The sequence below is a fragment of the Drosophila yakuba genome, chromosome 2R (genome assembly GCF_016746365.2).
Source record: "Drosophila yakuba strain Tai18E2 chromosome 2R, Prin_Dyak_Tai18E2_2.1, whole genome shotgun sequence".
Lineage (NCBI taxonomy): Eukaryota > Metazoa > Arthropoda > Insecta > Diptera > Drosophilidae > Drosophila > Drosophila yakuba.
In genome coordinates, this window is record NC_052528.2 from 8,942,215 (window position 1) to 8,962,909 (window position 20,695).

At 43.4% G+C, this 20,695-nt stretch overlaps 2 protein-coding genes across 11 annotated transcripts in view; one reads left to right on the forward strand and one right to left on the reverse strand.

Moving 5' to 3' along the window:
• Window positions 1-20,695, forward strand: part of LOC6529772 (protein sickie) — a 169,403-nt gene that overhangs the window by 95,385 nt on the left and 53,323 nt on the right. For 7 of the 9 annotated variants that reach the window (XM_015196934.2, XM_015196940.2, XM_039373006.2 and 4 more), the window contains one exon: window positions 2,656-3,029. In XM_015196934.2, the coding sequence (XP_015052420.1) occupies window positions 2,656-3,029 (374 nt within the window). Of the gene's footprint in view, window positions 1-2,655; window positions 3,030-11,598; window positions 11,883-17,440; window positions 17,709-20,695 lie in introns of those variants that run through there. The other 2 variants (XM_015196941.2, XM_015196935.2) reach the window with 1 other exon arrangement.
• LOC6529773 (xenotropic and polytropic retrovirus receptor 1 homolog) lies at window positions 5,835-8,337 on the reverse strand. 2 transcript variants are annotated; one of them, XM_039373008.2, is made up of 7 exons: window positions 8,131-8,337; window positions 7,723-8,069; window positions 7,297-7,631; window positions 6,613-7,224; window positions 6,517-6,555; window positions 6,282-6,448; window positions 5,835-6,218 (listed from the first exon to the last, which is right to left on the reverse strand). In XM_039373008.2, the coding sequence occupies exons 1-7, from the start codon at window positions 8,197-8,199 to the stop codon at window positions 5,904-5,906; spliced, it is 1,884 nt and encodes a 627-aa protein (XP_039228942.1). In that variant the 5' UTR covers window positions 8,200-8,337; the 3' UTR covers window positions 5,835-5,903. The 2 variants fall into 2 exon arrangements, with proteins under 2 accessions (XP_039228942.1, XP_002090757.2); XM_002090721.3 differs by having other exon boundaries at window positions 6,517-7,224.

Genomic DNA, 20,695 nt, shown 5'->3' on the forward strand with positions numbered 1-20,695 from the left:
ATCCGATTGAGGGGGAAGCTCCTTGCTCTGTGGCTGCGTCAGACTTTGCTGGAGTAGGAGTATCGTATCGGTTTCGCGATTTCGTTGCATTCAAGTTGCGGTTCGCCGTCTTCTTTGGAGAGGCAGCAGCTGCCGCATCTTTTTGCACTTCGGCCCCTCCTGCCACCGCCCATCTATTGTGGTTTGTTTGACTTTTGCTGCATATTACGTAAGTCGGGGTTTCAATGCACTTTGCCTGCGCCAGCTACGCGATTCAATGGGTCTTAACTGTGCCACAGACACTCGTGCTCTGTGACCCTGTTGAGTCACGGGTATCTACACTTCGGAAACGGATAAGGTTGCTCAGCTCAGGAAGAAATGCTTCCGAAACCGGATCCTTCTTTTCGGTATTAAAAACATGAAACTAAGCATCTCAAGGTCTGAAAATTATAATTAAAACCGGAAAACTTTTGAAATGCCTTACTTAAAATGCAGGATCAAGTAAGTTATAGATAATGATTGGCGCTAAGTACGTCAAAAATTGTAAGTATTCTGAGAGGTTATCATTAACACTAATATGGGGTGCTTATTTCTCTCTGTGTGCGCTGGGCTACTGTAGCTTTGTGGCTTCTGTGGGCGGTGTTCATTGTGGAGCATAGTAAATAAGTGCACCGCTCTGTTTGACACTTGCAGCTGTCAACGCGGCGCGTGATTGATCGAACGATAGTACTTGCCCCTCGGAACGGCTGTAAAAACCGGGGCTCGCGGAGAGAAATGATGTTGTCAAGGCGAGCTAATGGAGGAGTTCCCCATTAACGGGGCCGTAACAAATGGTCCGATCTGTTGGCTCAATCGCACTTAGACAGTTTGATTAAACGCGGGGAAATGCAGGTGCGGAAAATGCGTTACACGTTCAAATGGTTTGTTTCATTCGATGTTACCATGGCTTTTACAATGTAGAAGTGCAGCAACAGTAACCAAATCATTTTATTATTACGGCTTAAGCAAAGAGCAATTTATGTTAGAACTCGCTTGTCGTTTCCCCTTAGTATTTAATTTCGGTTCAATATTACACGTAATGATTTAACAAAAGTCTAGCCAGGAAATCTGGACAATTTCTTTGGGCCATTAGTAACTTTCAAAACTAAAGTTTTAACTCTGACCAATTAGTGCAACTTCATAATAATTGCAGTTTGTTTGAAAGACAGGAAAACTTTCGTCGGCAACTACAGAAGTTAATGCGGCATTCGACAGAACTTATCTATCATTAGAAGCCCCAATCGATAACGAGCAACAGATACAAATTGATAGAACGTAGGTAGGAGCTCTCTGCTTTCCAGCAGTGGCCCCGTTTTCCCTGAACAAAGAAAGGAAAGCTGAAATTAATGTAAATTTATTGTCTCAATTTATAATGCAAGAAATTGAGCAACTGCGAGCTAGCGAGAACACTTTGGCCAAATATTAATGCTGACAGGCGGTGGGGAAGAGGAGTCGAGTGGAAAGTATCTCGTAGATACGCATAATGGCGCGGCATTGAACTTGAACTTATCTGCGATTGGAGCTTTTCAATTGTTTGCCAAAGTCATTGGGCGAAAAGTTGCTGCCATTTTGCCTCTCACAAAGTTATTACAAAGTTTGCCATATAAGTTTTGGCAGCCTTTTAAAGTTCGTCCGCCCAGCCCCACTGTCAACTGGATATAGATAACTTTGGACCGTCGGATGCATCGACTTCTCGACCTTCCGACTTCTCGGCTTCTCGACCAGCAAATTGAGTGCACACAGCCAGCAGACGTTTGTCATTTGTCTGCCGTCATGTCAGTTGTCAAGTTTGATTTTCGACATTTGCCTCTCAGTTCTATTTAACTATATGTATGCTTTTTGTGTCTTTTAATTTGTTGCAACCACTGTGACAAAGCTGGGAAAAAATATGAAATATCGTGCTCTGCGATACGGAAAAGACAAATTTGTGAAGTTTTTTGAAAACCCGAAGCGTCGACATTGTTCTGCCCAATCTCCCTCCCAGATTTGGTCGCTCAGCAGAGTGGCGATTTGGGTAGCTGATCAACGAGTAATTTTAAAGATCTGGAAACCTTTCCTTTTTAATACAAAATGAATATGAAAATATGGTTAAAAATCAATAGAATAAATGGCCTTCACTCAATTTAATTTACATAGAATTCTATGCAGCCTGAGTACTTTTAAAATTCGAAGATTTAACCTCAACTCATTCTAATTCCAAGTCATAGTATCTCGAAGTCGTGCGACCTGTCTTTTGTGTTTTTTCTGGTGTTGACAAATGGAAAACGGTGCTGAGGGGGGAGTTGATGCCTGAACACTTTATCTTAATGTCAGTTTTTGTTTCGTTCGGCTTCGGTTTGAGACGAGAGGTTTTTCTGGCCAGGTCGTGTGCGTGAAGCAGTTAAAGACGCCTGGGCAAATTAGCCATAAAGAACGCATTTGTACATCTGTGTTTTTCGGGGGGCGCCTCATTTGGGAGTCATGTCAAAATCACGACTTGCAGGCGCCCGGCGATAAAAGCGGCTCGAGGATTTACATTTATATTAGGCGGCCCAAAGAGATTCGCCCATGAATCATCGCGTAGTTAAGTACCTTTAAGTGTGCGCCATTCCCGAGCCTTGATTTCATTTGCATTCCGCTGTTCAATCCCTGTTTCAGTTCGACAACGTCAACTCGTGTCTGCATGTGCTGCGAAGCCAGTCGGTCGGCGGCTTGGAGAACATCACCACCAACGACATCTGCGCCGGTCGCCTGAAAGCCGTGCTCGCCTTGTTCTTCGCCTTGAGTCGCTTCAAGCAGCAGGCCAAGCAGACCAAATCCATCGGCGTTGGCTGCAGCGGCGGAGTGGGAGGAGTGGGCGGAGTGGGCGCCTCGTCGACTCTCATCGGCGGCTCGGTTCTGGGAGTCGGCGGACTGAGGACTCCGGGATCCAGTCTGAACCAGGATAAGAATCAGCAGGAGCAGCAGCAGCAGCAGCAAACGCCACAGCAATTGGCCCAATCGCTGGAAAACGGCAATGAGATGGTGAATCGGTAAGTTTATTGCATGAGCATCTTTTAAATATCGCAAATTCGCAACCAAATATATTAACATTTTTTGGCAAGTGCTTAAAACTGTGCAATTGAAAGGTTTGCTACCACCTTTGTGTGTTATATATTTTTAGAACATTCTTTTAATTTCCCACCGCGTTGATTTTTATTAATGCTAAGAAGTATGCAACGAAATAAGTCGAGTTATACTTACATTCTACATTTTACATCTTACACCTATACTGGTGTCAAATAATTGTGACACCCAGTTTCGCCTTACATACAGAGCCATCTAGCGGGGAGCAGCTGCATTGGTCTCTTGTAGCAGCGAGCTTTTTATCGCTAGCAGCTTGTGTGTTGGGTCAAATTGTTAGCACGTACTCAAACCATTGCGGGCTTTTTAAAAGTATGAAATAATACAACTTCAAACCTTTAAATATATCAGAACTGGAAACGATTCTAAATTTTTTGGTGTTAGAAAAAAAGCATTCTACTACTAAATTTATGGTTTTTACTATTAATAAGATTCCGGGCTTGCCCACAATTTAATTTAGAGTTGTGTTTTGTCTTAGCAAAAATTCAAATGAACTAGACAAATTCCAAAAACTCCACTAAGCGGTGGTTAATTCTTTTACGTATCCGAAACTCCCCATCGATTCAGAATACCTCCCCCAGTGCCAGCCAAAACACTGCATATCCAATGTCAGAGATTTCCTTTGAATTTAGCTTAGAGCGCCATAAGACATCCGGCAGGCATTTCTTTCTGCGCTTTACTAGGATTCCTAGCGAGTTTAATATGATTTATTGGTTTGTTTGCCGGAAATTACAGGCAGTTGGGCTCTGGATTGGGTTTCCATTTTTTTGGGGTTCCGCCCCAGCAGATGTCATCGGGAAACGGGCAGGAAAACTCGAGAAAGGCAAACACAATTGGCGTGCTACAAGTTTAAAGAGAGGAAAATCTCTGCCAGAGGGGGAACTCCGCAAGAGCTCTCAGAAAAATTCAAAGCAAGAAGATGGCAAAATTAGAAAACTTTATTTGCCCAATGTCTGTGGGGAGGTCTTCGGTTTTGACTCCGGCCTGTTCCTTTGGGGCTTTCCTTTGGAGCGTCGTGTTTGCAACCCTCGGGGAAATCCTCGCAGATGCAGACAGGAAGCGGAAGCTTTTGTGTGGCGCCCCGTCCCCACTTTCCCGTCCTCCGACGTGGTCGTTTAACTGGAACCCGAACCCCAAAGCGTTGATGACTTTCACTGACTATGAAATTTAAATGTGCTGCGGAAATGTTTTGCGTTCGCTGCTGCTCGTCCTGGCAGACAAATAAATTACACAGCATTTTTATGGTCGTCCTTGCGCCTAGTTTGTGGTAGGCAACGCAATCAGGCGACTGCAGCGCTTCTCTTAAAGTTGCGCCGCAAAACTTTCGCTTGCCCGCCGTGGCATCGACCCTCCAGGGCGATGTTTATGCTGTCTGCGGTCTGGCGACCTAGACCCAGTTAGGGAGTTGGGGATCCCGCCAGCCACCCGGAACGGTGACAAAATAGCAACCCCGAGAGTGGTACACCCACACGAAAACTGTAGAAAGTCAAGCACTTTTCCAGGTGCTGAAAGCTGTGTGCACTGCTATAAAAGTCCTCTTGCGAATGAACTGAAATCCTACATTTATTTAAGATAGTATTCAACACTCTAGCAGCTTTTATTCAGCCCAGCAAATAAGGACTTTCTTTCTCTGCGTGCACCATTAGCGGCAGTCCTTGCTGGAATTTCGGCAATGCAAAATTCAAAAGCATTTCAGCAACGGCAGCTGCTACTGACTGCTTTTTTATTCCGCACAGAGGGTGGCTGGTTTGCTCTTGGGGAATTCCAATTTCACGGCACTTCGCAGGTTTTCAGCTCCTCGAAGCACCGACTGTGATTTTTTGGGGACAACCTCCTGGCTGGAGCAACATGTTGCACCGACGCACATAATTAAAATAACTAGAGGACATACCCCACAGCCATAAAGCACTTGAATTTATGCCCCAATATCCCGACATATTCTCCGTACTTTAGCAACAGCTGATGGCGATTTAAGCCGGTGTGCACAACTCCCACCATTTATAACTGCAAATTGCTTTGGCAGACATGCCAGCCGTATGTATTGTATTTGTAGCAGTTGTAACCGAGCTTTGCTTCTGGAATTGGCTCGAAAGTAACCCCTGAAGACGGGAGAGGTCTTCCAAGGGGGAGGAAACTCACATGCACGATGTTGGGTCCCACGTCTACCCCTGAATTGGATAAATCCGCCCACGTGCGTGTGTTCCTGTGGCTCTCTAATTCGCATGCATTTATGCGTGACCATGAACAAGAGGCAATCCCCCAGGATCCCAGGATCCAGCATGTCCTCTCTCTCCCCTACCAAGTGCACTCGTCCTGGCTGTGACCACTCTTCACTCTTCACTGGCAAATTGTCAAGTCCTTGTTGTCCTCAGCCTCGTCTGGCTTAACTTTTGTTGTCCTGCGGGCTTGGTTTTTTCCACATGGTCGGTCCCTCTGTTCTGAATTTATAATTCCATTTGTGGTTTTAATTTCGTAAATGTGAGATTAATTTTATTCAATTTGCGTGCCCAGAGTTGGACGGGTGCCCAAAGTCCTGGCAACTTCTGCTTAGGTCTGGGGTAAACGCTTCATTGACTGTCAATTGTTGGCAATCGAAGCGGTGAGGAGGAAAGTGAGAAACGAAAGTGGAAACGAAATGTTGGCAGTGCAACAGGCATTCAAAGGAAGGGAATTTTGGACGTTTCTGCAATCAGCTTTAATTTCATAAAACCCAATTTAAGTTGTTCAGCAAATAATACTTTAATATTATTAGGAAAGGGTAGCACCGGAATATGGATGGCACCTTAAAAGTACTTTTTATCTCTTCTTTCCCTTGCCAAATCTTCCGTTTTATCCATTACACTCTGCAGAAATCTTTCCTCTTGCGGATCCAGCCTCGTTATGAAGATGTCCCGTGTGGCTCTGAATTGCCCGCAATTATACAAATGCTCGTTCTCCAGGCGCAGGAAGTTCCAGAAAAATCGCCTCACTATCTCGCTGAAGCAAATCAACGATTTTCCATTGTACGGTGCTAACACATCCTGATAGACCAGGACAAACTCCAAGATCCAAACGAACCGAAGCAGGGTATTTTCCACGATCACAAAGTAGTACAGCCACTGTAGAATAAATGTGTTTGTATTGATTAATTTTAAATCAATTTTTAAGGTTCAAGGTTTTACCCTGGGATAAACCAAGTTGTCGCGTAGAAATAGGTTCTCACCCTTCCACACTCTAAATAAACCAAAGTCCATTAGCAAATCCCAGAACACAGAGTAAATTGACGAAACAATGCATATTGTTATATAAGCCCAAGTCCAGGGGCTCTCAAATAGTTCAGTATATTGGGCTAAGGTTTTTTTTAACGAGTTATGAGATTATTTCGAGCAATCGAGTAATCAGAGTTAACCCACGTACTAATTGTTTGCATTTGTATTGTTGCAAATATCACTTCCCCTATGGATAAAAAGTACTTTAAGGCGTTGATCAGATAATCCGTGGACTTGGACTCACTGTCCCTGAATCTTCGAAGACTCTGAGCGAACCTGAACCACGCAGGCAAACATTTGATGACTGCCACCGCGTAGTCCGGTTCAAACTCGAAGGCATCACTCCGATCCAGGAAGTATCGCACATAGAACCGGACCAGGTAATAGTGGTCCACGATGCTGACCACCAGGGAGGTCCACTGATCCGCCACCCAGAAGTCCGCGAAGTTCACAAAGAAGAAGGGGGACAAAAGGACGCGTCCCATGACGGTCAGTAGCCACATCCTGGCTGAGTAGAAAAGGATGGGAACGGGGTTCACGAAGAGCACAACTACAACGGCCAGCTGGACCAGCGGTATGAAGTTCGGATCCGCAATAAAGAACTCCTTGTGGAGCAAGTAGAGCAGAATGCTGAGAGTGCTCATGTAGCCAAAGAAACTGGCTATTTCCAAGGACCCCATGGCTCCCAAGGCACTCCTGCGCTCCACTTCGAAGATTAAAACGTGGTTGACGCCCACGTTCTCGTACACTTTAATATTAATAGCCAGACAGAAGCCGAAAGTCACACCCGAAATGGGCCCTCTAAACAGACTGACAAAGGTGTAGCGAAGCTCTGGACTCAAGTTTAAGGAGAAATCTACAGGAAGGGAGAAAGTCTGTTAATAAAACAGAATCCGCAAAGCTAGGCAAATGTATAGGATCTACATACATGATATAATACACATAACAGCTCCCACCAAGAAGAGGCCGAGAAAGAGCCCGGCGCTGAAGACATGAACCGGTGGAGTTCGGTGGCCCAATGGCGGCACTCGAAGCTTGGCCATGGCCTTGGATCTGTCTCCATTGGCCAAGTATTCCGTGTATAGGTCCTCCGTGTCCGTAATCATTCGGTCCAATTGCAAGGTCATGGCAAAAGTCGACTTTAGAACGAATCTCTCGTACCAGCTAAAGCCAGCCTCTGATTTCAGATTCTTGTCGTACTTCTTGCAGATTTTGCGAAAGGCTGTCATGTTCAATGTCTGATAGTTCTGCAACATTATCAGGCTGGGGGTTACTACTTTAGCATTCTTTTAATTCAAGTTACAAAGAAGGGAATGAAGGGATTGTAAGGAACAGGGACGTTAGGGACTCATACCTCAGATAAAACTCGCTCATGGCCAGACGAAGCTTCTTGATGGACGGCATCTTGCGTTTGTCCTCCGTCTGGCGAGTCCTTGACGAAGCTGAGCCCCTGGATATCGACGATCCCCGAGGATCCTGCTGTGCTCGACGACGGTCTAGTTGGTAATTGAGGGTGGCTAGCTTGCGATGCGCTTCCGCCTGCTTGTGGGCAAAAAAGTCATTAACTTTGGTCAATTCACCTCTGCAGGTGGTAAAGAAGAGTTCCTCGAAGTCCCTGTAGTAACCGATAACACTATCATTACTTGGCCGAGCTCCACTGGGCGCATTGCTCACGGCATTCCGTATCAACTGCTTTAGCTCCTTGAGAAATGAGATTGAATGTTAAGTCTGGATTAAGGATTGGAAAATATTTCCGAGTTACATTGTAGTTCATGTACTGATGCCGCCACTCGGGTACCATGAGATTATCAAGAGTCTTGCCAAACTTCATTTTTAAAGGGCTTGTATGTTTACAATTATTGTGATCTCAAATTATTTGACAAATAATACTAGTTCTAGTGCGATCATTACATGACTGATACACATTTTGTTTAAACCCAACAGTTAGATTAGCCTTAGGCATTATTATTAGCCAAAATCCAGCAGCCTTGAAATCTGTAATTGAGAATTCATCCCTCCTAGAACGTCAATAAAATGTATTAAATTCGTCCTGTAAAACTTGAAACCCACGCAAATTTTGACATGCGTTTCCCATTCCCATATTCCAGCAGTTGACAATTTCGCTTTTGTTTTCGCAAACGATGTCCGCAGGACCACAACTCCATCCTTATAATTTTCTGGCTTTTCAAGTTCCTTTTTTCGAGCTTTCCGCCTTTTTTGAAGTGATTGCGCTTGGGTGTATTATTAAAATACAGAGAACGCCAGGAAAATGAGTTGACTAAGGGTTGGCTTCAGTTTTGTAACTCTTTAAGCTCGCTGACTCTCCAATGGAGAGCCACAATTCGATTCCGCAGGCTTGCCATTAGTCATAAGAAAAGAAAATTGGGAAAAGTGGGAAAATGTCGTCTACAGGCATCCCAAGATGAGTAGTTGTGGGCGGCCAAAAAGGACTCCCATCTCACCTCAGTCGTCATCATCAAAGCCGGCATTCATCTTCCCCTCTGAGGCAGAATGTGAAAAATGTGAAACAATTGCAACGATGATTACTTTTTCCAACAGTTTTCCCCCTGTTGCTGTTGTTGTTCGGTCGTAAAGGAAAATTGAATTGCCAATGGGCGGGGCATCAAGTTTGTCCTGCCCTCAAGGGACCATTTCTGGGGGGGATTGGATGGAGAACAAGGCACGGACAGGCGATGATGAAAACAGGTGAACTCCATAATTATATGCTAAATACTCGGGTAATTAACTCCCCCGGGAACATGAACTACTTGAAGAACTTGATTAAGCTGATGACTACGGCTCGTGAATTTCCCGGGTGATGGTGAAGGAAAACTAAGCCAGAGAAAAGCTGCAGACTGTGCGAAATATAATACTGAACATTACCCTTTTTCAGCAATGAAAAATGAGCAGCTGTCAGCGGTGCTGGTTTTAGTTAAAATTCGCAGGCTAAGTCGAATTTGAAAATGTACGATCCTTAATAATTGGCTATTCTGCAAAGTAGTTAACAGAAATACAGCTTAGACTCAGATCTATATAAAATATATTCCAGTCTAAGTCTGAGTTCTAGTGAGGAGTTGATGGTTTTTTCATATTAGCAAGCAAGTATACCATTTAATAAGTGAAATCTAGAGAATTTTCAGCAGTTTTTTTTTGGGGCTGTCCTTGCTGGACACCCATAACCATTGGACAAATAAAAATATTTGCATAGACGAACCGCTCAACAATTGGATGGACGGCCAAGTGAACAATATGGGGTGGTACACATCAGCGGCGGAATCCGGGGACAGACTAAATAAAATGAAAAGTAAACATTGCAGTGTCCGCTGGTGGCCATTGAAATGATAAAGTGCCCGGCTGAGCTCCTCTCCGTCCGGAAAGTTTGCCGGAGTCGGACAAAAGGCAGTAAAATGCATGCTTGGTGTTTTTGGAGTCCGGAGCAGGGGCTTAATGGCCTTGGAAGGGGGTTTCGGAGCAGTCAGTCTGGAACTACATCTGGTTATATCCGTATGTTGTGTGTGGCAAGTCGGGCGAAAGGCTTTCATGCTTTTTGGATTTGTCCAAACAAAGATTTATTGGGTCTAGTTTTGGTTGTCTCTGCATTTTGTAGGAGTGGCAGAGGGACAGAGACTAGATGCTGTTTATTTTTAAACTGTTTGTGGATGTAACAAGTTGAGGATAGAGGGTTGTGGAAGACTCAAGGCATCTCTCTACTCTTTATTCCCCTGATAAAAGATTCGAGGCAAGTAAACAAGGGACAGTTTATTCCATTACTGTAGGTAACATCCCTAAGTAACTTAGCTTATCAAATAGTTCATATAATTTCAGTTAATTTATTGGCTTCGATTCAATTAACACTCACTCTCTTGATAGCCACACTACTCTGTGTATCACTATTCAGACGTGGCAGCTACATGAGCTGCAATCGCATTCCATGACAATATCTGCCCAATAAATTCAATTTGAAACCCAGCCTTTGCTCGAATCTAGTCAACTTGCTCCTTTTTTCAGCTGTCTGCAACGACTTAATTGCATTCGGCCACTTTCTTCGCCGCCCACTTCTACTGAATACACTAAAACCCAACTCCAATTAGAGTGGCAAACTGCACGGAGCACTTTCAGCTCGAAACTCGTTTCTGCCGTTCAATCACTGCGATTTTGGGGCTACATCGCACATGCCAGTAATTGCAATCATATTTCGACACGCTGCGCAATATGCATTGGCCATAAACTTCATCCGATCTAAAAATAGAGCATTTGAAAAAAGTGTCAATGCCAGACAACTGCAGCAAGCCGACAAGTGTACACACTTAATGTATTATAGTAAAGTAAGCCAAAAAGGGGTTAGGGTATAAGCAGAAACACAACATCCAAACTGGAGGAAACGAGTTGAGTGCGTGCCCGATCGGCTTAGCGTCAAACGAGCTTCCCGATGGAAACTAAGCTCGATGATTAAACAGTTTTACTTTCTGCCTGGCCGAGACTGAGACTGAGTCTCCAATTCTGCGACAGTTTATGTGACTCGAAACTATTTGCTATAATTGCTTACTTTGTTGAATTGCGGCGATTTGTTTGCTGGCCAACAATAACTTTAGCCGGCTTAATTGGTCTCGTTCGCCACTCGGCGAACTGGCTGCTTGACCCCCAGCAGCTGGGGCATGTGCATTGAACTTCGGAGGAGACGAGACCCTCCGCCCAAGTCCTCCTCCCAGAAGTGCAAGTGCCAAGTATTTTTGGAGCAGCCCAGTGCAGCACGCGAACGGTAAGCTAGTCAATCGCCTCCAGAAATTCGATGCACACTGTGAAATGAGGCGGTGTAAAAAAGCGCACTTCACATAACATTTATTTAATGTTGAAAGGAAAATAAGTTTTTAAATGCATTTTCGTATGACTTCAAAGCTCTGATTGGTAAAGTGCTAAAATCCTTTCTAAAAACATTGCCTAACTACCTGAATCCATGGATCAAAAAATGTACCTTTTTCATTCTCATTTGTAAATTCAATTTTAAGAAACAATGATTTGATTGGAGATATTAAATTATTGGTTTTCAGTGCATTTTATTTTGTCTAAAACCTAATTCACAAATATAATCTACATCGTTTCGCTGAGTGTACAATGCAACCAGCTCCACTTCGAACATCGAACATGTTGCCAGGAAAACTGAGTTGGGACGAAAATCGCCGGCACAAGCGAGTTTTTCAAAGCCACCACCAGCAGTTCGGATCGGTCGCTTGGTTTCGCTGCGTCGACGGACGGGAGATTTTCGTGTGGATACGGATACTGATACGTTTACGGATACGGATTGTTTTGATTTGTTTTGTTTTGTTTTGCTTCGCCGGCTTCAAGCGACGCGTGCCACTCGCAAAAATAAATGGCGGCAAATCAAAGAGTGTGTGAATAAAGTTGATTAACGACGCTTCAGAAGCATCGCTCAGAAGTGCCAAAATAAAGTTAATGTGCCAAGTGATGGTATCGGAGAAATTTCTTGGGATTCTTCGACTTTTACTCGTACATAAAGTTCGTCCATAAATTGTAACCAACAGGCTGTTGGATGTATGCTTCATGGCTTTAAAGACCCACCATCAACCTTACCCTGAAACTCTCTAGCACCCTCCATAATTATGGCCTTATCTCAGTGCACACAAATTAAAAGGCTTACTGCAGCCAGGCAAACAGTACCCAAAAAATTGCCAGACCAGACGATTTTTTCTCCACGGACCTTGTTTTATAAATGTATCCTCGATAAGAGTTGTGCGCCATTTAAGTCCTTGCAAGGATTGGCTTTCATGGCTGCGGACCTTGGGGAGCAAAAAGTTTTCAGAATACAAAAGTTGAAATAGCATAGCTTTAGCAATATATACGAAGTGTGCTGAAGCTAGCTAACAAAAATGTATTTCATTTGATATTTGATATAATAGCCTGTGGCTTTCCTCTTAAAAATGTAGCTAAACTTCGTTATAGGTTCACTGCAACTTACCGTTCTTCCAACGAAATTCTGACATGGAATACTTTGTGCCCAGCGCCAACATAAATAAACTGCCATAAATGCTTTGTAAAAGTTTAATTTCATGCCCTTGGAATGCAATCCCAACTCGGAAATTATCGAACCACAACATCGTTTAGTAAAGGGTGAACTCTATCTTCGTTCTTATCAGTCAATTTCACCCTAATTTGCCACCTTTCCATATGACTGCCTCCAAAGCAGCCAGACGGTCTGAAGAAAATGGGAGCTGTCTAAGTTGAGAGCGCAACGGTAATTAGTGGCAGACAATGGATAGAGAAGCTAAGCGAATTTGGGATCCCAAAGGGTGCTAATCTCCATTGTCATCGCATGTTGCAGACTGGTGGATAACCAGTTTTTTCGGGCTTTCGACGCGTGTCTCTAATTAATCACTGCCTCGAATCTGTTGATTCTTCGGAGCTTCTTGAACCGCCTTCCCCTGCGTCTCTAATTTCATTTTATTCAAGTGGCAGCTGGGACCAAAAGGATTATGTTTGTGAAGATGCATGGAAGCTACCATGTTCGGGATTCGGGACTCCTGCTAATTATGCTCACTAGAAGTTGGGAGTGAGATGTTTTGAAGTCGTGTACTTTCAGTTTTCAATTTTCCAATGCTGCTCTGCCACTGACATCTGACAAACTGACAAACTGACAATCTGGCAATCTGACAAGCGGGTAACAGTCGCTGTCAAAATCCTTCGGCGGGGGAGCATTGAACTCGCAACCCTCACAGAAGTCGAATCGAAATCCAAATCGAACTCGAGACTCGAGATATCAGAAGCAAGCTGTCAAATTATCCAGCAAGCAAAATCAATTGTTCGGCGGGCCCTATTCGTCTGCTTTCAGTTCAATCCAAAGCATAAGCTAATGATAGGGGCACAACATCTCGGGGCAAGCGTGTGAATAACCCGAGGTACCTGAAAGTTGAGGGAGCAGTGAGCACAATTATTTTATTATTAGTTGTCAGCGTTGCGCTAATGGCTTAATTATGATAATGGTAATGGCCACCAGCAGGCTGGTTAAACTCCTTGTGGTTGCGATGACAATTAAGCGAATTTCAGCGACGAGCTGCTGGCATAAAGTATGAAGATATTTTAAGAATTGCATTTTATACGTGCCAGGGAGAAAGTCACTTCATCACTTATAATTATATTAATAGTGGGGTGAATAATCCCAGTTTTAAATCTCTCTTCACCTAACACTTACATATTTTCAACGCAATTACCTTTCCTGTTGATGCACAAATTGTTGTGCAAATTGCTTGATAAATTAAGGTCCATATGTGGCTTGAATAAACGCGATTGAAAGACCACCCAAGTCCCGCGTTCAGAAACATTGATTCTCCTTCTACGCTTCTTGTCGCCTTTTCAATTGAAAAGGCCAGCGGAGCGAAGAATCAAGATTTCAGACAGCTCAAGGAAATGTCAATTGCAACTTCAGAACACAGCAAGCGATTATGAAATATTCATGTAAATATACATACTTGTACACATATTTTCCGATTTAAATTCAAGATGTGGGCCGCACCTCGCACATTGATCTTAAGGCGGCCCTTGCAAGCAGTTAATTGGCTGCCTGGGAGAAACCAGTTGGAAAGGGTAAAATAGTCGGAAGACAAATGTCATTTTGAGTTGCTCAAAAAGAGTGAAATGCGTATAAATCTCTGGCCCCACCCAACTTTGCCCTCCTTCCTGTCAGTCCCCCTGCTCCCATTCAATGCAAAATGCCGTGACAAATTGTTGATTTGCTTTGACATATAAAAAGAAAAACGCCTTTGTCTTCAGGTTTTCATTCAGATACCCAGCACTTTTAGTCTAAAGGGAAGTATTAAACCTAGGAAGTCGAAACTAACATTAGTTCGATCAAATTAGAGGTGTAAGCCTATAGGAAAACAACACTTCCACTCCATTTGGGCTTGCTAGTAAAATAGTACCTATGGTGACTGCTCCGGCCATAAAAGCTTGAAATATGGATGTGCTTTAAATTTTCTGCTCCTTCTTGGGAGTGCAGTAAAAGAGATTTATTTCCCGTCCACAGAAGTGCAGTGCCCATTAACCCAGAAGACGAGGGTATCGCAAAGTTGTGACACTCTCGAAACTTGTAGCTTTTCCCTTTGTTTTTCATTCATTTTTCCACTTTTGTATATTTAAGCGGAAGCTAAAAGACTCTTTCAAGTTGATTTCTGCTCCATAAACTTGTCTATTTTTGTTTTGGTCCCCGCTGTTCGCTGGAGCGCAAAAGGCAACCCCCCGGATTCCCATTCCCATTTCCTCACCCAAAGTCCCCCAATCCCCCAATTCCACATGCGTACTTACCCCTCCTCATCTGGCGCTTCTAGAATTTGGAGCAGCACGTGCATTTGCACGTTTTAAATTTGTTCCCCAATCCCCAAGTCCGCCCGTCGCTTCGTTTCATGCCTCTGCTTTGTTTATATTTAGATGGAAGTATTTTTTATGTCAGCTAAGAGGGGATTGTGGGGCTTGGGGCGGGCTTTTGCCATAAATCTCCTCAGAATTTATTTGTTAAAGCCGCAGACGAAGTTCGGTTTGATATGCACTGCATGTGCCCGTAGCGCCACGTTGGAGTTTACAGAAACCCGAGTGGAGTGATTGAACGCTAGCATTGTTAGATTTATGTTTCGAGACGCTTCAGGACAAAGCAACTGCCAAATGGCCCACAAACTCCAGTCCAGTCCAGTCGTGTTTGACCGGCTACAACAATGGCAGAGTTACACTGATTCGGAAACCCATTCATTTTCCCTGTGAGTTTCCTCTCTAAACTGCATTCTGAGGTAGGGCTTTTTCCCAAAACTAGCCCGCTGATTGCCACCCGCGTGACGAAACAACTTCCAATAGCCGCTGTTAAACACTGAATAAAATTGAAAAGCTTTCTATGCAAATTTCGAGTTCCAAGTAAAATCTGTTCATTTAAATATAGATTCAACTGCTTTCGTTTTTCGCAGTGTTTTTTCACATATTGGATTATGTATGCGTGTCTTTCAACAACTTTTTGCCACTTCTTTGCCGCATATTAAATGATTTTCTTTAGCCAACTTGCGGGCACCATTGTACGTGACTAAACGTCAATTTCCACTTCTTGTCGCTTCGGGCCACTATGCAAAATGCATTTTCCAAAACCGATTTTAATAATTCCTTTGAGCGCCCCTCGGGCCTCTTATGTGTCGGCATAGATAAGAGCTGGGTAAACGACTCTGCCACTTTTTATGCAGTGTGCGAAAAGTGCAACGCTCTGATAAGAACACCAGTTTCCTTCAGTCCTGCCACTCGAAACTTTTCCCCAACTCAACTGGCGGCCGTCGGCATTTTAAGTGTGTCAAAAAGTTGCGGCTCAAGTTGGCTACGTGATATTTCTCGAATCGAACGATTAGTTATCGGTGATTATGGAGGGTGGTGAGGAGCAGGATGCGAATTGGTTACAGACATTATAGCCAACTAAATCTATAGACTTTCATGCCTTAAATATGGGCTTACTATCCTTACTGATTTTAAATACACAGAATAGTGAAAATAATGGGAGTTTTGTACATACTTCTTCTACTTTCTCAGTTATGCGAAATGGTTTTAATTTTAAACGAGAAAGAAATCACGTTTGATGTTTAGCACCTCAGCAAAGGTGATTCGCCTGTTACCTTTTCTATACCCATTGGAAAACCAACTCATCGTGGGTCAAAAGTCTTGTAAGCACATCGTTTTCCCTCCAGAGAATCCAGGCTGCCAAGACTCTCCAGTACTATTCATGGATTTCTATAGATGCCGCCTAGCTTCCTGTTCCACATCTTCGCCCAGCAGAGCTCTTTGGGCCCGGACTTGAGTGACAAACAACAAACAGCAATTTGCAACAATTTATGGAAATTATGCAGTCAGTCGGGACTCAGCCAAGTCGAGTGGTTTGGGCCTGGCCTAGTCCGGGTTTTTGCGAGGTTCTGATTGTCGTAATTGTTGCCATGGCAGCGTGATTACGCAACCGCTGCAAACTTTCAATAAATCAGAAAAGTGCACCCACAAGTCAAAGTCGATGGGGAAATAGCTGACGATCCCCGTACACGTGTCAAGTCCCTTGTTACATTTATCGAATCGAATCCAGCCCGTTTCTACCCATTACATTTTACGACAAATTGATTAAGCATGAACTTCGCACCCTCGCAACTGGCGGGGTGATGGGAAAATATGACCACTTTGAGAGCATTTAGCAGGCACTTGAAAAATTCCTAAAAAAGGATGTTCCAAGGACTCTCGGCGGGTGGGCGCCACTGCCACCCACTCACGTGTCACGCACACGTGCGTATTATGTACACGCAATATTTTTTGTTCCAGCTTTCCATCCTTGTAATTGAAGTTATTGATTTTCCTGCGAAAGTGGGGAACCAGCGAAAAGAGCAGGGAATCCGCATCCGCTCAATCCTCGAGAAGTTTTTAGCGAGTTGAGCAAAATCTACCCCATTTTTTTCGGTTTTTCTCGATTAGCCGCATCGGCAGTCATACATCAAAAACAAATGTCGGTCCGTCTGGTTTGGTTTGTCTTGCACGGAAGCTGCAAATATGTTCATTTAATTGCATTAAACTTGGGACTGCCAACCGCCTGTGCAACCCCCATTTGTTTTTGGTCTGAGATCAAAGTGCTGTGCAAATATTTCGCTTTGGTCATCCCAAAATGGATTACTTTTCCTCTTTTCGGACTGTATTTGACTGGAGGGCGTTGCTACCAGGCATTTTGGCATTTTCTACTTCCATTGCAGCATCCCCGACTTAATTGCAAACTAATTACACAGAGTAAACATTCCGCTCCGATATCTGAGCTCATAATTAGTGTGAAAATGGTGTATTTATGTAATTAGTATTGGAATAGTGAAGAGATGAGGGAAGATGGGAGTTTCATATAGAACCGGAGGGATCAGAAATATACCCTTTGATCTTTATTTCAAATAAAAAATACGAGGGGAGACATCATACACTTTTTCAAAAGCCATAAAGTATACAATATAAAACCATAAAGTAGCCTAATGAGTCTGTTAAGAAGCTATTAATAGTAACTTAAATACCCCTCATATAAATAGATATTTTCATAATAAACCTCTACGAACACTATAAACCTAACAAATCTAAGAGTAATGGAAAACTGCAAAGTGTAATGTGAGAAAAAAGAAAAGGAAAAAAGCAAAAGCTAATCCAGTGCCAAAGTTGCATCTAAATGCCAAATTTAAATTAGTTATCGATAATCCCCGTCAACACAAGAAACATGGGAAATGCATCATCCTCATCGGCAAATGGTGGAAAAAGTTCACGGAAATGTCGCAGTCTACCCAACTCACCGGATGTCAGAAGGTAACCAACCAATTGAGCTTTCAGCTTCTAAATACTCGTATTTTTCCGGGGAAAGTGTCAGTTTAGATTTCTGGCCACTAATGAGTGTCATTATGGGTACGAAGAACATTTAAATTGAGCCAAGTTTCAGCACAATAAATCAAGTCAATCATGCCCAACTTCGAGGCTATCTATAGCCCAAAATGAAAACAAAGTTCCACCAGATTTACGATAATTTCTCAAGCTAAACGGGATATTTTTAGGAACACATTTTTCCGGGCAGCTAATGGAAATGACAGTTTGTGGTTCCCAAGATGTTTGCGGGCAAGTGCAAATTTTCCCAGCTCACTCCAGATTCATAATTAATGCCGGCGCAGTCTGTCCCGACTTATTCCACATCTAGTGCTTTCTTACGTATACATACATCTGTCTGGAGGTGCCGAAAACGACACAGAAGATGACACGCAACGATCGTAGTGCCGAAAGCACTTGGATCTGAATGAAGAAGTTCTGGCTGCCAGCCAGTCGGCATCTAAATCCAGCTGGAGCCCTCGGTTTGTTGCCCTCTCCCAGTGGAAATTCGTTGCATAATCCAGCGATCGGCCGAGTTCAGCTGCCTCGCCATATCCATATTACTCAAATATTTCAAAGTGCATTTTAGATATGGGAACACACTGCGGGAGTGCTCTGCCAACCCCCTTAAATAATGCTCGAAAAGAAACGCATGCCCGAAATCAACCACCGTATCTAAAAACCTTTCAGTTATGATGAAAATGGTGTGACATTCCATTTCCCCCCTCATTTCAAAGTCAATAAATAAAACATTTGCCAAAGTTGCATAATTGAAAAAGAGAGGAATCTCGTAGTGCGTTATGCCTGTGTGCTACTTATCAGTAGTCTTCGTCCAACCCTTGGAAAATGCTGTTTGTTTGAGCAACCCCCGCACAGGACCTGCGTTTGTGAGAGACTGTGCAAACGACTCCTCAAGCAAAATATAAAACACAAAATGTTGTCAGCTGCATTCAGCCTTGGGTGTGAAGAAAATGCCTATTTTATGTCTGCTTTGGCCACGCTGTAAATGTCATTATTGGGGCACAAAATATGTCCTATATGTAAGGATATACATATGTAAAATCATGAAACGTTCTATCAGTTTAAGGTTTAAGGAACAAAGCCAAACAAGCACTTTGCTGTATAAAACTCTTCAAATTTGTCATACAATTTCATTTCAAAAATGTTCCCTGAATATCGTGAATAGTCCACCTCATTTTCCTTAAGAAACCCTACTGCAGAGTGGGTGTGACTGCGGCACAAGGAAGTGGAAGCCGCCACTTGAGTTGGCCAAGTGTGGAAGCTGCCGAAGAGGGTCTCCCCGGAGAAAATGCGTCTCCAAAGGCGCACAAAAAACAGAAAACAAAAAGCACGAAGTTTCGCCCCCGTCTAATAGCTGAAAATCGTGACTTTATGTGTGCACTTGAAAATGGGAGAGCACAATATGACTTGGCTGTAGTTCTGTTTCTTTTGGGCCAGCAAACCAGAAAGTCAGGAGATTCCCTAGGGTCTGGGGCACTATGTAGATGATGGTAGATGACGGTACACGACTCTAAAGAATGAACACGTTCTCCAGCGTATCGCATTACCAACATTTCACAGGGCGGAGACATTGTGACATGGCTTTTAGTTGGAAACAAAGCCGGTGTTGATTATGAGCTAAGTGAAAGAGTAAGGTATCCCTATCCCCAAAGCCCTTTATAAGCAGAACAAATACGTTCAAGCGAAAATTACGGAAAGTTTGCGGACTGCTTTGCACAAGATGAGTAATTTATAAAAAGCAACACCAAATATGTAAACAGAAAGATGTCTATACCCGTATAAGATTTCCCTTCTGGTAAATGCACTCGCGTCGATTTGTTTGTGATTTCATTGGTAACAGGCTCAAATAAACACATCCATTCGATTTTCATTTAGAGTTTCCCCCGAGCCATAAACATTCTTCCTCTGAATAGCTCTTTAATTCGATTCTGCGCTCCATTTGTGGGCCACTCCATATGCCATATCAATGGCATATAATTATGCTTATTACCAGCCATTCAACACCTTTTCAAAAGTCCAATAGCGAAGGGTAAAATGAGGTACAAAGAGTAAAAATAAAACACTCCTTAGACAAAGTAACTTATTCTCGAGTGGCGCATGTTGTTCGGGCTTTTTGGCCAGGCCAACTCGCATAAATTGCAAACAGACCTTGGCTGTTGATTTGGGCTGACAGGCAGTCAAGTTGAAACGTTCTGGCGGTGCAAGGGGGAGTATCCGATGGATGCGGTTTTGTTTTGGATAGCGGTTCTTCGGTTCTTTGAGGTTGTGCAGTAGCCAGCCGAATTGCTGTGGCAAATTTATGAAATCTCTGCGCTGAACGGCAATGCCGCCACAACCACTCAAAACTCAGAAACCTCAGGTTCAAGAGGTTTTTGGGTTAAGAGGGATATGAAAATTGGCCGAAGCAATCTGTCGTGACGGGACTTTAGAACTGCTCAAAGTGCGGTCTTGAGGTGCGGCCGTTCGAAGCTCGAGAGCATTTCTTCCTCGGATGGCTTCAAATTGTTAAATAACTCAAATGCCAAAGGGACAAGCCGGATTTCGAGATCTAACCATAACGGGCTAACTCCATGCAACACTCCATGTGTGCGGAGCAATAATAAAAGCGAAAGATGCTGCATAAAAGGAAACTGGCAGCTTCCCAAAATGGTCACAGCAGGCACAGCCAGTGGAGCCTCCTTGTGTCCATGCACGTAGGCCCACTCTCGTCTTAACTGCACTGGGAAAGAACTCACGATTAAATAATATTTGGTATTAGAAACATAAAATAATTCTATATGTTATTTAGTGACATAAATTATATGAACGCCCAACCGCTAATATTTGTTTAAACAGTTTGTCATGAGTAGAAGCGGTGTAGATGTTTTAGGCATGTTTACAAATAAAAATGCATTGTGTTTCTTCACCTTTATTCC